Source organism: Melanerpes formicivorus, unplaced genomic scaffold, assembly GCF_026170545.1.
Source record: "Melanerpes formicivorus ecotype bairdi unplaced genomic scaffold, bMelFor1.0.p_v2 SCAF_6, whole genome shotgun sequence".
Taxonomy (NCBI): domain Eukaryota; kingdom Metazoa; phylum Chordata; class Aves; order Piciformes; family Picidae; genus Melanerpes; species Melanerpes formicivorus.
Genome location: NW_027142358.1, coordinates 25357105 through 25370379, shown reverse-complemented (window position 1 = coordinate 25370379; position 13275 = coordinate 25357105). Strand labels below are relative to the sequence as shown.

Here is a 13275-nt window from a genome sequence, read left to right as displayed (position 1 = left end):
GACAGGGAGGAGGAGTGAAATAAGAGAAACAGAAGAACAGACAATTAGAAAGGCAGAGAGATGTGAAAGGGGAAAATGCAGCTACGATTTGGTTCTGCAGTTCATACATTTCCACCAAATCATAAGCAAGCTACTTGAATCTAAGAGCTTGCCTGCCTTTGCTTTTTAACCTTAAATTCTTGGAAATACAGACACTGCCTAGTAACTCAGTCTCCTGAGACTACTCTCATTCTTCCTCCTTCCCACATTTGGCACTTGAATAATTTGCATCTCTCCATGCCCTCAATTAATTAATTCTTTTGGCTAAAATACCGGTATGTGAAACACAAGAGTTAAAGCTATACTTACCTCTTTTATTCATCTATAGCAGGAACAAGAGTAACTCTGGCTCACTTTAATCTACACCTCTACTGATGACAAGAGAAAGTTACTGTACAACCTACTAGTTCTAGCAGGAGTCCTAAACTCTCTAAAGCTGTACAGTGACCAGCATTTCCCTGTGCAGATTTTTAAGATGCACCTCAAGCCTCAGAAGAGTGATTTAATTTGCACCTTCACTGGCTTACCTCAAAAGGTAGCATGACTGGTGCTGGTGGTGGTGGCTTTTTCAGCTCTTCACATTTTCTCTTCTTACATATCCGGTGACTAGTTTTGCGCTTCCTGCAGCAGCTGCATTCTTCACAATTTGTTTTCCGCAGACAGGGCTCACAGACTCCACAACGCCTTCGCTTCTTTTTTTCTATCATAGGGAGAAGATATGGGTATGGAATAGGGTAATCACCAGCTGGATTTTTGAGAGAGGATGGCCCCGAGGCCTCAACTGCTTCAGTGCTGTTGCTCATATCCTGAACCAAATTCAAGCTTACTCCAACACTTCCCAGCTGTGATGAATAATCATTATGCTGCAGTCTTGAGTCAGCTGGCAAATCTGCATTTATGGCTTTTTCTGAGGCAAGATCAGAGATTTCCACGCCTAAAGGCAACTCTGAAACAAAACCTTCAGAGAATTGTCCAGAGCTTTCACCAGAGATTTTCTCAACTATGCTTTTTTCTAAATCTGGAGATAAAGTGGGGACATAGCCTGAATTAAAAATTAATGTCTCTACATCGATACATTTAGCAAGTTGTTCAATGTCCTCCACTTCAATATTGTTTAAAGAGGTATCAGAAATTGGTTCACATACTGCAAGTATGTTTTTTGAGTCAGATTCTGAGTTTGCTCTTGTACAGCTCAAACCCAAACTTGAGTCAAGTTCTTTGTGAATGGGGATAAAATCCACAACCAGTTTCACGTGAGGTTCTGCAAGTGAGCTTTCACCTTCAAAATGTAAAAGTGAATTTGATTCAGTGGCAGCTACAGAGCTGGAATTTGAACCAACGTCTCCATTCTCAGACTGTAAATCCCAGCCTGCCTTCAGGCAGGACTCTGCAACTGAGTCTGCATCTGCTAATAAATGTTCTTGAGAGTAAAACTCAGAGGTAACTATAGGTGCAGAATTTGAGTCTTGTTCTTCACTAGGTAGCACCAGATCAGACTCTGCTTCGATGTGGGATTTGGCAAGTGGATCTGACTCTTCTAACAGTACTGCTGAGCTGAGGTTTGAGGTATCAACAGCACTGGAGTCATGTTCTTTACTGTTAGGCACTAGATGGAAGGGAGTCTCCACACACACCTTTGAGTTTGATTCAGAGGAGATTATGGAGTCAGAAGGAGAAGACAGTAGCCCAAGTGCAGCACCTTCAACAACTGCTTCAACTGAACTACCCATATTGAGGTCACTGGGTATCTGCTCACAAGGCAGGTCTTTGTGCTTGCACTTCACCTCTGATTCTTCTGTATAGTCATCAGTTAGCTGAGCACTTGGAACAGAGTAATTTGTTTCAGGTATTTCTACTTCTTTGTCTTGACTGGCACGTGTGATAGCAGGCTCTTCACTACATGCAGCATCTTCTACAGGCAGAGGAGTTAATTCATTTTGTGCTAAATCTTGTTTCAAACCATTTTTGCCTGTTTCAACATTTTTTCCTTCTACTACTGTTAGGGCTTCTTGCTCATGCTTTTCCTTTGTTTCTAGTCTTTTTTGTGCTGCAGCTTTCTTGTGTTTTGCAATTGTTGGAGTTTGAGACAAACTATGGGAGAGCGATCGGTTGCGGAGAGACATTGTAAAGCCATTGATGTTGAAAGAATCCTGGCTATGAAAGAGGATATTGTCAGCTTTCTCCAAAGTCACCCAAGATGCTCCAGACAAGGTTCTGGTTACATTGCTCCTGAGAAGCCTACCTGAAGAGCTCATGATTGTTTTCTTTTCTTGCTGTTTTTTCTTAGCATCTTTTTCTTGCGCCGGCTTTTTGCTTTTTGCAGAACTAAAAGCTTTCGTGGAGGTCTTTGTGGTTTTCTTTCTCACTTGGCTGCATTTCTTTTTGCCCTGGTTAGTTTTCCTTTTGCCTAACTCTTCCTTTTTGACTAATCTGGGAGGCCTTGTGTGGTGAGCCATGTCTGCGTAGTAGAAATGTTAAAAGGAGAGATGGAAAAAAGTCACGAGCTCTTGTTTCAATAGAAAACTGCATGCTCCCGTAGCTGCCCTCTGTGGTGATCCAGCGTTAACTCTGAAACATAAGATAGAAAACAGGATTAAAAGAATTTTAATCCATGAAGGGTGCACATATATTAAACTGGCCATTTAAAAATATTAGAAATATTGGTATTGAACCTCATATTGAATTCATATAAAAGCTTTGAAAAATACTGGTATATTGCAAAACAGAAAGATTGTTGAAGTGCTTCTAACACAAATGAAGAAGCAAACAGAGCTGATGTTTGAGGCAAAAATCATAGTATCATAGTATCAGTCAGGGTTGGAAGGGACCACAAGGGTCATCTAGTTCATCACTTATTTACTGGTTTATGTCAGTTTTAAGAACTTTGTATCATCTTAGCCTTATTAACAGTTCATTAATCATCCCTTCCCTTGAATAAGGATGGGTAAATTTTATGTCCACAGATTTATGTTCAACATCTTATCTATTATTGTAAGGACAACCAAGGAAAAAGATCAAAGCCAGTTTATTGTGCCTGTGCACTTATACACCAGGACAGCTGCCCTCTATGATGCAATCCTGGCAAAAGTGGCAGAAGTTACTAGCTCCCTGAAGACAGGGAGCTAACTTGTGGTGTTAGGCACAGGGGAACTGAACCAGGGAAGAACTGCCTTTCCCAGTGTTATCTTCCAGGATAACATATAAGCACACTGTATTACACTGCAACCCTTGGTTCTGTCCTGTCTAGTTATATCAAAATGTATTATGGAGACAGTCATCATTACGACTACTAGTGTATGCACCATTGACAAAATACCACACACTTGCCCTAAGCTTGCCCCCAAATACAACCACTATGAAGAAGGCCCCCAACTCCACAAATACTATTCAGTCACTTCAGAAGATACAATAGCTTCTTCATTCTCCAAATAAGTTTTCTTCAAGGTGGAATGTAGTTCTTTAAATGTAAATTAATTCTCATAAGCACATAGTTTAAGTACATCGTGCTTTTATAGCTTTATTTAGCTATTTGAATAATCAGATGGGTAGACGAGTGCAGCCTAAAAATGGGGGTGTACAGAGCAAGAGACTCCATAGTGTCAGGCGGGAGGGTACCTTCCTGCTGTCATCATTCTTCTGAATTCCACAAAACCAAATAAAGTCACCTATAAGACACCCTCACTTCACTGACAGGAAGAGGGAAAGAAAAGGAAGAACAAAAATCCTGGCCTCTAAAGGACGTTTAAAAAAGGAATCCTGGTTTCTGAAGGAAGTAGGAAACGGAATAAAGGTGCTACTGGCACCACCATCACCTTAAAAGGCTGGTGAGGCAGAGTGCACTTGGCTTCACATTGACCTCAGCCCTACCTTGAAGCCAAGAGAGAGAGCTTACAGAAGCAGCATTTACCTACAGCTTGCTCTGAACTTCGCTGAAGCTGTGCAGAGCTACGCTGGCACAGCCCAGTCTGCTTGACACCCCAGAAATGTTTAACAATGGCAAACAAAAAGGCGAGGGCACTTGAGCAGGCTTCACAAGCAGAACAGACCCACATACCACAAAACTATATCTAAAGCACAATAGGTGCAGAAAGCTTACAGTGATCTGCAGCAAAGACCACATTAACCTGCCAAGGGAATGGTCTAACATAGCCAAAACACACATGGCCTCTGTGCAGGACCACCAGCTCCTGCTGCTCCCCCAACCAGCATGCTGGCAGGGAGCTTGTTTCTGTCTTGGCCCTGACCAGGCTGCCCAGTGGCCACAGTACCTACCAATGCTAGCAGTTAACTCCCAAACTCTTTTTTAATAGCTCATTTAAAGCATTTTGAAACCTAGCTCTTGTCCATTCAGCAGCACTAAGCCAACTGATCCTGTGTTCTTCAACATATAAACCAAGTATCTGACCTAAACATGGTGTGATTATTCTGTACCATATCTTCATATCAATGAACATTACTACCGGGAGCAGATCTTCCACACAAGTACCATTTCAGAGCCTGAACTGCTGTACAAGACAAGGCTAAACACACTTCTAAGGTCAAATCAGAAAATAATGCCCATCAGACGCAAAATAAACAAGCTAACATCATCCCTCTTCCATCTTGGCAAAACATCAAACCTGGAAAGCCCAAGTAGACATGATCAGTTGTTTGTAATTACAGATAACACTTCAAATACCACAGAATAGACCTTAACAGATCCTGCAGAAACACTCTGTAAAAGCTGGGTCAGACACTGAAATAGCAAAAGAAATAAAAAACTGAAATGAAGGTAAATTGAGTATTTTTCTCCCTCTGCCCTTCTCTGAAGATGCATGGGAGAAGTGGGACATGGCCATTACCAGTCACCCTATGAATCAAAGCAAACATAGGCATCGCAGTATCAGCATGTCCATAAAACAGTTGTCAGCTTGCAAAAAAGCTTTGCCAGTTTCTTGTGGGTTTGGTTTTGACAGAGGTTGGGCTCCTCATTTCAAGGGATAGCCTGGAGGGCTGCAAACCAGTAGGAAGGAAGCAGCAGGCAGTGTATCTGCAGTCATTAGTGGCAGATGCTACATAACAGTGGCAGGAGAGGAAATGCAAGCTACTTCCACAGACTACAGCCAGGAGTGCAAGAAAGAAAGCAAGCAAACAAGGGCCAGAGAACATGGGGATGTGAGAAGCAGGAAGGGGCACTGAAGAGATAAAGGTTTTTTTCTTTATTGGCCCTGAAACAGAAGCATAATGATGACAGAATACAGAAGATCTGTAGTGGGAAAAGAATGGATTTTTCATGATACTGAATGTGCATAATACTTTGCTCAGTTTACACTGCTCAGTTGCCAATGCTATTGTGGAAGTTTGGGAAGCATGATCATCAAGGTTATTTATTACAAGCTTCATTTGTAACAATTACATATACATAAATTGTCGTTATAATTACAGGATCTGTTTCTAACTGCACTTGCAAGTTGCAACATGGCAGCTTCAGGACTGAGGAAGCAAGACCATCCCAGGCTTTCACTTTTTTTTTTGGTGGTGGTGGGCTATTTTGTTTGTTTGGGGGTTTTTGGTTGGTTGTTTTTTAATGCAGAAAAACATACTGGTCTGCCAAGAACACAGAAAAAGTAGCAAAGCCCAAGTCTTGCTTCTTTGCAGGGTTAAGATTAGAGACTATGAACATCTAGTGGGTGAAGACTTCCCTTTTTCTTGGCAAACAAAGAATGCTAATATTTGTAGGAAATGAACTGACATTCACATGCTGCCTTAATGAAGATGGCAAAGGCTGCTAGTATTTGTCCTCCCGTCACTTCTTAAGGACAGCCAACAGCTGTACCACATTAGCCACATTCCACAGCAATAAATTAATTATATTTCCAAAATATTTATGTGGACTTAGCAGGATTACCAAATATAAACCTCATAGGGCAACAGAATAACTTTGCAGTTTTATATTATCCTGGAGAGAAACAAACTTACTCAATGCTCTTTTCCAAAAGCCAGGTGGGACCCACCATACTCTCCAGGAGAACAGAGGATAGGCATCTCTGTTAAGTAAACCCAGCAATTCCTACAGGAGGGTTTGCAGGGAACTACCCTAGGTAATTATAGCACATCCTGGAACTGTTCACTGAGCTGTCTCATCACTTCTTCTACATCATATGAAAAGCTGAAAGCTGATTTTAAGGCCTGTTCCTTAATTTTCATTCATTCACAGTAATAAATCTGGTGCAATCCCACTGACTGCTATAATTCACAGCTAAGACTGCTAAAAAGCTAATCAAGGGCTAAATCTTTTAGCCTCCTCTTGACTAAAATTCCAAGCAATTATAATGAGAATTTTGCCTACAAGGTAATTGGGGAATTTAACCTCATACTGCTGGAATGCCTCCAGGAAAAAAAAATGTCATCCCCAACCACCCCCACACTTTTCTTATTTATTTTCCCCTGACACAAAAGGACAAATACATAAAGGAAGTTTTCTTTTTAGAGGTAGTATGCATCAAGATTCTGTTCCATAACTTTTTTTCTTAATAGAAGATAGAGAGGGGGGAAAAATAGATATTAAAAGATAGATTCTCATAAAATGGTATTAAGATTTTTACAGCATCATGAAAGAGATCAAGTGACCTCTGAACAAACACAGCTGCATGAGGAAAAAAATGACCCAGGTAGGACTAGTTGAGCCTGGTTTCACTACAGTCAGAGGCACTAATTAAATACATTTTGTTTCACTGATTAGGTATCTTTTTTGAAGTCACAAGAGATAGGTCTGGTGGAGAAGCATGATATCATGATATCCTTTCATAAAAGTGATTTAATAATACACAGGTCCTGACCAATAAGGGATATAGTTTGACTTAGTTGTCACACAAGCTCAGATCTACACTTTTAAACTGAAAAGTACCTCATCCTCCAGCAGCAGATACTCTAGGGGAAGATGCAAGAGACACCAGAGAAAACAGATATTAGAAAAATTGACCTTCATGTTAGCTGCATAAGCTTTTCACATTTTTTCGGTATTATGTTATATATCATCTGCATATTCTTCCCAAGTGCACCAATGTTGACCTGCTTTTCAGCCTTGTCTGATCCCTTGCATCTACTGATTGCTCTGAACAATACTTTGTATATGAAAAGAAGGGAAATGGGTTAAGAGAAGGGAATTAGCTTTGATTTTCCTTTTCCCCCTTCTTTAATCCTTGAATACCCATTTGGCTTTGGTTAAGAACAAAAATTAAAACTTCTTACTACCATGAGTTGTTTCATGCACAGTCTCATGAAGAAGCTTCTCCCCTTCCCAGGCCAGTGAGTGGGATTTCCCCAAGCTCCTCCTTCCACAGATGCACCAAGGTCCCCCCTCATTCACCATCCTGCAGCTCCCTATACTCTCCTCCCACAGTGTTTTTCAGGTGGTGTTTCTATAATTTCATATGCCATTCAAGAATAGTTTTCTATTTTGCCATGTATAATTTTTCTGATTTATTTTATGGTAGATAATGGCACTCTTAAGGCAATCAGACATATTTTATCCACATATATTAAACCTTGACTCAAGTTTATACTTTCCAGTAGCATAATTGCAGATCTGGGACAGGCACTGCAGGATGCCACCTCTGTTTCTCACACTCAGAGTATAACCCTTTTCTTACTGACATGAGTAGCAGCAGATGATGTCGAGCAGACCAAACACATCTAGGCCTTCATCCTAAATATTTGTCCTCACTGGACCCAGAAGGCCACCTCTGTGCTTGAAGGATAAGTCTGGATGAAGTTGGACTACCACCACATCCTACTTCCCTCTTCTGTGTGGGGAGAGCAGAGGACTGCTGTGAAATACACACTCCTTATGAATTCAGCAAGAGGCGTCAATGCTTAGCATTTTGCAGCATCATGACTTCATGCACCTGGGAGCTTGCACAGTGAGTGAAATAGATACAAAAATACCACAAAAATAAAAAACCTTCCTGCTGTAGAGAAAACTCTATTAAAATTATATTTTATAAGAGTGTGGCAAGGAACCACACATACTTAAGCCACAAAACCAGATTAAGCCTCAGACAAACAATTGGCACGAAAAACCCATTGTGAAAACTCACACCACACATGCAAGCACTTTCCCTCCACCTCAGGCAGAAGCACAGGCTTGCTTTAAGCTCTCATCTGTGCAGCCAAACACTGACTTTAGCAGGGGCAATGCTAAAAAGTAAAGACACAAAGGGTTCCTAAATGAAAGCCCATTGCACTAGAACACACCAGATATCTTTGAATATAGAAAAAGCAAGCAAAACCCCTCAGCTAATCTTATGGCCTTTTAATTCTGCATTTATTCTGTATCAAATACTGCAGTTCTTTTTGCTAATGTTAGACTCCATTCTTTAGGGGGGTTGCCTTTTCTTAGGAAAAAAACCACCAACAACAAAAAAGATAACTAAATCACTTTATCTCGAGCTCAGTTAAAAGGAGAAGGTGGAGGGAAGAACCTTCAGGCAAAGATTAAGCCTCAAAAATTTAAGCCTGAAAGGTGTTTTTTAAATAACTGAAACCAGAAAGCTGGATGGGAATGTTCAGGCTACCTTTAACAACCAGAGGTATCACACAGCTGCAGTAAAACACTATCAGTGGGGATTCTGAATTATTGCACAGTGAGGATGAAGCTCTTAGAGAAACAATAAATATCAGAAAGTTCCTTGGTATATCTCACTGAATTCTCATTACCTGCTTTGTGCAACCCAGCCCATCCTTGTCTCCTCCAAGCACAACCAACCCCTTTTGTCCAGGGCTGAGCCTCATAGCAAGAACAGCCACCACCCACCCTTGTGGTGCTGGAAAACCTGCTTATGAAAAGCATAAACAAGCCTTTTCCTTTACAGCTAGGGTCGACCAGGCTACCTGCCCAATTTTGCCCCAACAAAGAATAAATGCTAAGTTTTCTGGATTCAATCTGTACTCCCAATTCGTGTTGACATTAGTGCAAACAAGGCAATTACTGCACAGAACCACCTTAAACATCTCCACAAGAGTATCTTAAAACCAGTATTGAGCATAGCTAGGAAGTGCTACAATTTGCATGATTTGTTTCGTTATTTTCACGGTTTTCTCCATTACCTTTACAATGTAAAGAGACACCTTTGCCCCAGAACATGCCTTACCCAATCACGTTTAACTATCTAACTGCTAATGTATCCTTGCCTACTTTTGCCTTTACTGTATCAACACTCCCAGAAAGAGAGCTCTCTGCCCGGATCCAGGCTGATAAGGCTGCCCTAGCCAGCCTCTTTACAGGGGCCGACTCTCACTGCCCCACTCGAGGCTGTGCAGTAATATCAGCGGGCTCATGCCTACTTGCACAACCCCTTTTTCCTTCTTAAAGGAGGTGAATCTCAGCACACTGGGCTGCTGCTACATAGGCCAAGATGCAAGTGATGCGGTCTACGTCGCTCTTTAAATATCTTTGGGGTGCAGCAGGATAGGCTGGCTGGGTGTAGGACAGGCTAGGCACAAGACTGGCGCGACTCCTTTGAGTGCCGCGGCACCCGGTCCCTTCTCAAGTCCATCATGCTCCTCCGCTCCCTCCGCAGGCGCTGCCAGATGTACCTTTGTAAGGTTAACTGCTCCTGCCTTCCAGCAGGCTGCCTACTTTCTCCTCCTTACCCATCCCCTTCGGCAAACCGCATCTTTCTCCCGTGGCTCCATCACGAGCGCGGCAGGGACCATCTCTGCTAGCACCAAACCTCCAGATGCGAAAGGGCCACCACCTCTTCTCCCACCCCCGCCAGCTCCAGCAGCAGCTAGATAGACACTTGGCGCTCGGGAGCACCTCGGGGCTACAGCCCGGCCGGGCTCCTATTCCTGTACTGCAGGCAAGCGGGGAAGGGAGAAGGGAAGGGGCAAGCAGGGCCCGCCTCGGGGGGAGGCAACAGCTCCTCGTGGCCCGGCCCCGCCGCCGGCCGTGCACCTCCACAACGCCCAGGAGCCCTCCCCGGGCTGCAGACAATGGAGACAACCCCAACGCTCATTTAGTTGCTCCCGCGGCAAAAGCGGGGACCTGCCCCCGGGGATGCTCCCCCCGGCCTCGCACACCAGCGCCACCTCCCAAGGGGAATGCTGCCCTTGCTCGCTTATTCGTTGTTTTCCGGGGGGGGGGGAGGACTGGGGGTTTTGGTTTTCTTGGGGGTTTTATTTGAGGTTGTTTGTTTGGGTTGGTTGGTTTTAGGGGGTTTGGATTTTTGTGGGTGGGTGGGTTTGGTTTGTGTTTTTTGTCCTGGGATAGGGTGGGGGTGCTAGACGCAGGGTTTTTCCGGCTGGCCGGAGGCCCAGGCTGCCGGGCAAGGTCCCTTTAATTGTTCCCTGCCCTCAGCGGACGCTGCAGGCAGTTTCTCTCGCCTGGCGGGTTTTTCCAGGCAGCCTCTGGCTGCTGCAGCGCAAACACTCCAGCACAGCCAGGGAGACCGACTTTTTGCTCTTTCGGCCAGCAACCTGCATTTTGCATTTCAATAAAACCCAGTCTGCCCTCCTTCTCGCTTCGAAAGGGCCCGACTAGCGGGGTTTCCAGCCCGGCCGCAGTTGTGCCCGTTCCACCACTTTACCCTAGCTCAACTTTGCAAGGAACCAAGCGACTAAGTGAGATGGGAAGGGGGGAGAAACAGAAGGTGTCTGAGGAAAAAAAAAAAAAAAAAAAGAGAGGGGGTACGAAAGCGGAGGTTTCTGCCGCCCCCCTGCATCAGCCCCGGGACCCGTCCCACACACATACCAGGGCTGCGGCGCGGCCGGCCCAAAGCTCTCGGGAAGGGGCGACGCTGGCATGCCTTGGCGGTCCGCGCTGGGAGCGGGGCGAGGCGCGGTCATGGCCCGGGCTCCCGGGAGCAGACGGCTCCCATAGCGCGACGAGTCCAGGCGCGGGAGAGGGAGCCCCGGGCCGCGAAACGTGCTCTTGGCTGCAGCGGCGCTCGTCGCCCCTGGCCGGACCCTCCGGGAGGGAGCGGGGAGGGGGCGGCTCGGCGGGGCGCTCGCCGCACCGAGCCCTCCCGGCAGGCGGCAAAACGCGCCCTGGATCCCCGCGGTTGGAGCGGGATTCGCCGCCGCCCCCTCACCCACCCACCGACCAGCAGCGGAGGTGCTCGCCCGGCACGATTCCGGGGAAAGCAGGGGTGGTGGTGGTCCCCTTCCCTGCTGCTACCCGAGAGCCGCAGCCGGCGTGCCAGGCTACTCACACCGGGGATTATTTAACAACAACAATTAAAATAAACAAAATGACGCTAATAAGAGAAGATGCAAATTAATTCTGTTGCTGCAGAGGCTGCGGTTTGACGCCACGTACCTCCCGATCAGCAGCGGAGGTGACACTCTCTGAAATTAGCCCTTTTGTCAAGGCTAGGAGAGGAAAAGCCTGATCAGCAGTGACGAGTGAGGAATCCCCTTTACATGTGCCATCCAGGAGAACCCCCCAAACATCGAAGTTCATGCGGGCCCAGTCGTGCCACGAGTGGAGCAAAGACATCCAGAAGCATGAGGAAGATGCTGGCAGAGAGAAGCAGCTGCCTTGGCCTTCCTGACCTCATCTCTACACAATTGGATGGTGTTCCTATGCTCCTCCCAGTTTACCTGTCCCTCCTGGCACTGTTTGTGCAGTTCTCTCTTGCTCTTTATTTTACTAGCAGGTCTGTACTCAGCCATTCCAGTCCCTTCCCCCCATTACCTGATTTCTTACACATACGAGTTGAGATTTCTTGTGCTCTAAGGGGAGTGTCCTTAACAACCTGCCACCTCAGCTCTGCTCTCCTATCCCTGTTGATTTTTTTCCCATGGGGCTTTACTGACTAACTCCCTAAGGAGATGGAAGTCCTAACATTTAAAATCCTGACTCTGTTCCTTGCCTGTCTCATATCCCTTAAGGACTGCAAACCCAGTTTCCCCAGTCTGACTGCTTTTCTAGAGGTCTGGAGATGACAATTTCTGCAATTCCAAAGATCTGCCCCACTAAAAGAAGAGGTAACACAAACTATTTTCATAAGATAAAATAATGGATGATTTGAGAAGTAACAGAACTATTGTCTTCCTAGTGCTGCAAACCACAAGTAAGGAGAAGGAACTGGAACTAGATAAAGCCCCACATAAGCTAAGTATGTTTCTTGGGAAGATGGTAATAAATCACAAGTTGTGGGCTTGAACAAAACACAGAGCAAAAAGTTAGTAATTTGGGGGAAAACAACAAGTGAGGAGGGATAAGATTTCATTGGAATATGCAGCACCTACAATCACAGCTCCATTAAAAACATGCTAAAGGCTAGGAAACAAAGAAGAATTAACAACTGTTTATTTTCACAGACACAGATGCTTAAGATCTTTTTCAACACTAATGAATATCTTGAGAAGCAAGTAGCACCAGGTGACAATCTTTCCTAGCAACACTAAGATACTCTGCCTACCAAGACAAGCAGGGTAGAAATGTTTGGAGAAAACTCACACCAATATGTGTCTGGGCAACAAAACAGTGGATGGACTCCTTGTACTAAAATACAAAGTGAGGCAGATTGGAGGAACATGGAAGTGTGAATTAGATACTATAATTCAAAAATAGAGATCCTGATACTGTGACAAAGAAACTGTGAAACTGTTTCATGTACTCAAATGAGGCGCTAGGAATCATTACAGAAGGGTAGAACAGAACAGTAAAATCACTATGCCATCTTTATTTATCTACCATCATGAGTACATTTTTAAACCAATGGACCTTTGGTTCAACACAGTACTACCACTCCTGTGTTTTTATCCAAAATAACATGCAAAGGGATAGGTACACACCTGCAGAAACTGGATAACATAGTACCAAGAAGTACAGTGCATGCACCTGTAAGAGTTCTGCATTGCAAGCAACTCTGGCAAATATGAGTCCTCAGTGGGCCCCAGGAAGCTGTGAGGGGTAGATGCTCCCTGAGAGAGAAGGAGCCCCACACAACAGCCAGCAGGATAAGGACCTTGCTAGCCAGTGCCCAGCCCTACTGTACACAAATAGGGCAAACAGTTATAGGATCCACAGTCAGGCAGGAATACTCCCAGGAGGTGAAGCAGGTCTGAAGTTGAACTAAAAAGTCAGTTTGTAGGTCAGAAACAGGTCTGTTTATACAGTAAGTAAACCTAGACACTATCCCAGCAGATATTGAGCAGAATCCATAATGACTAAACAGAGCCAAAGCCAGAGTATAGCTCAATGAAGCCCACAATTCACCCAAGGCTGATCTTAAATAGAGCTCCTGG

The 13275-nt window shown here is 44.6% G+C and overlaps 1 protein-coding gene across 6 annotated transcripts in view; it reads right to left on the bottom strand.

Moving 5' to 3' along the window:
- TET1 (tet methylcytosine dioxygenase 1) overlaps window positions 1-11424 on the bottom strand; it is a 76270-nt gene extending 64846 nt beyond the window's left edge. For 4 of the 6 annotated variants that reach the window (XM_068140160.1, XM_068140164.1, XM_068140163.1 and 1 more), the window contains exons 1-2: window positions 10772-10975; window positions 567-2607 (exon numbers count right to left, since the gene is read on the bottom strand). In XM_068140160.1, coding sequence (XP_067996261.1) covers window positions 567-2495 — 1929 coding nt within the window. In that variant the 5' untranslated portion in view covers window positions 2496-2607; window positions 10772-10975. Of the gene's footprint in view, window positions 1-566; window positions 2608-9672; window positions 9828-10771; window positions 10976-11338 lie in introns of those variants that run through there. The other 2 variants (XM_068140162.1, XM_068140161.1) reach the window with 2 other exon arrangements.
- Between the last annotated feature and the right edge of the window lie 1851 nt (window positions 11425-13275).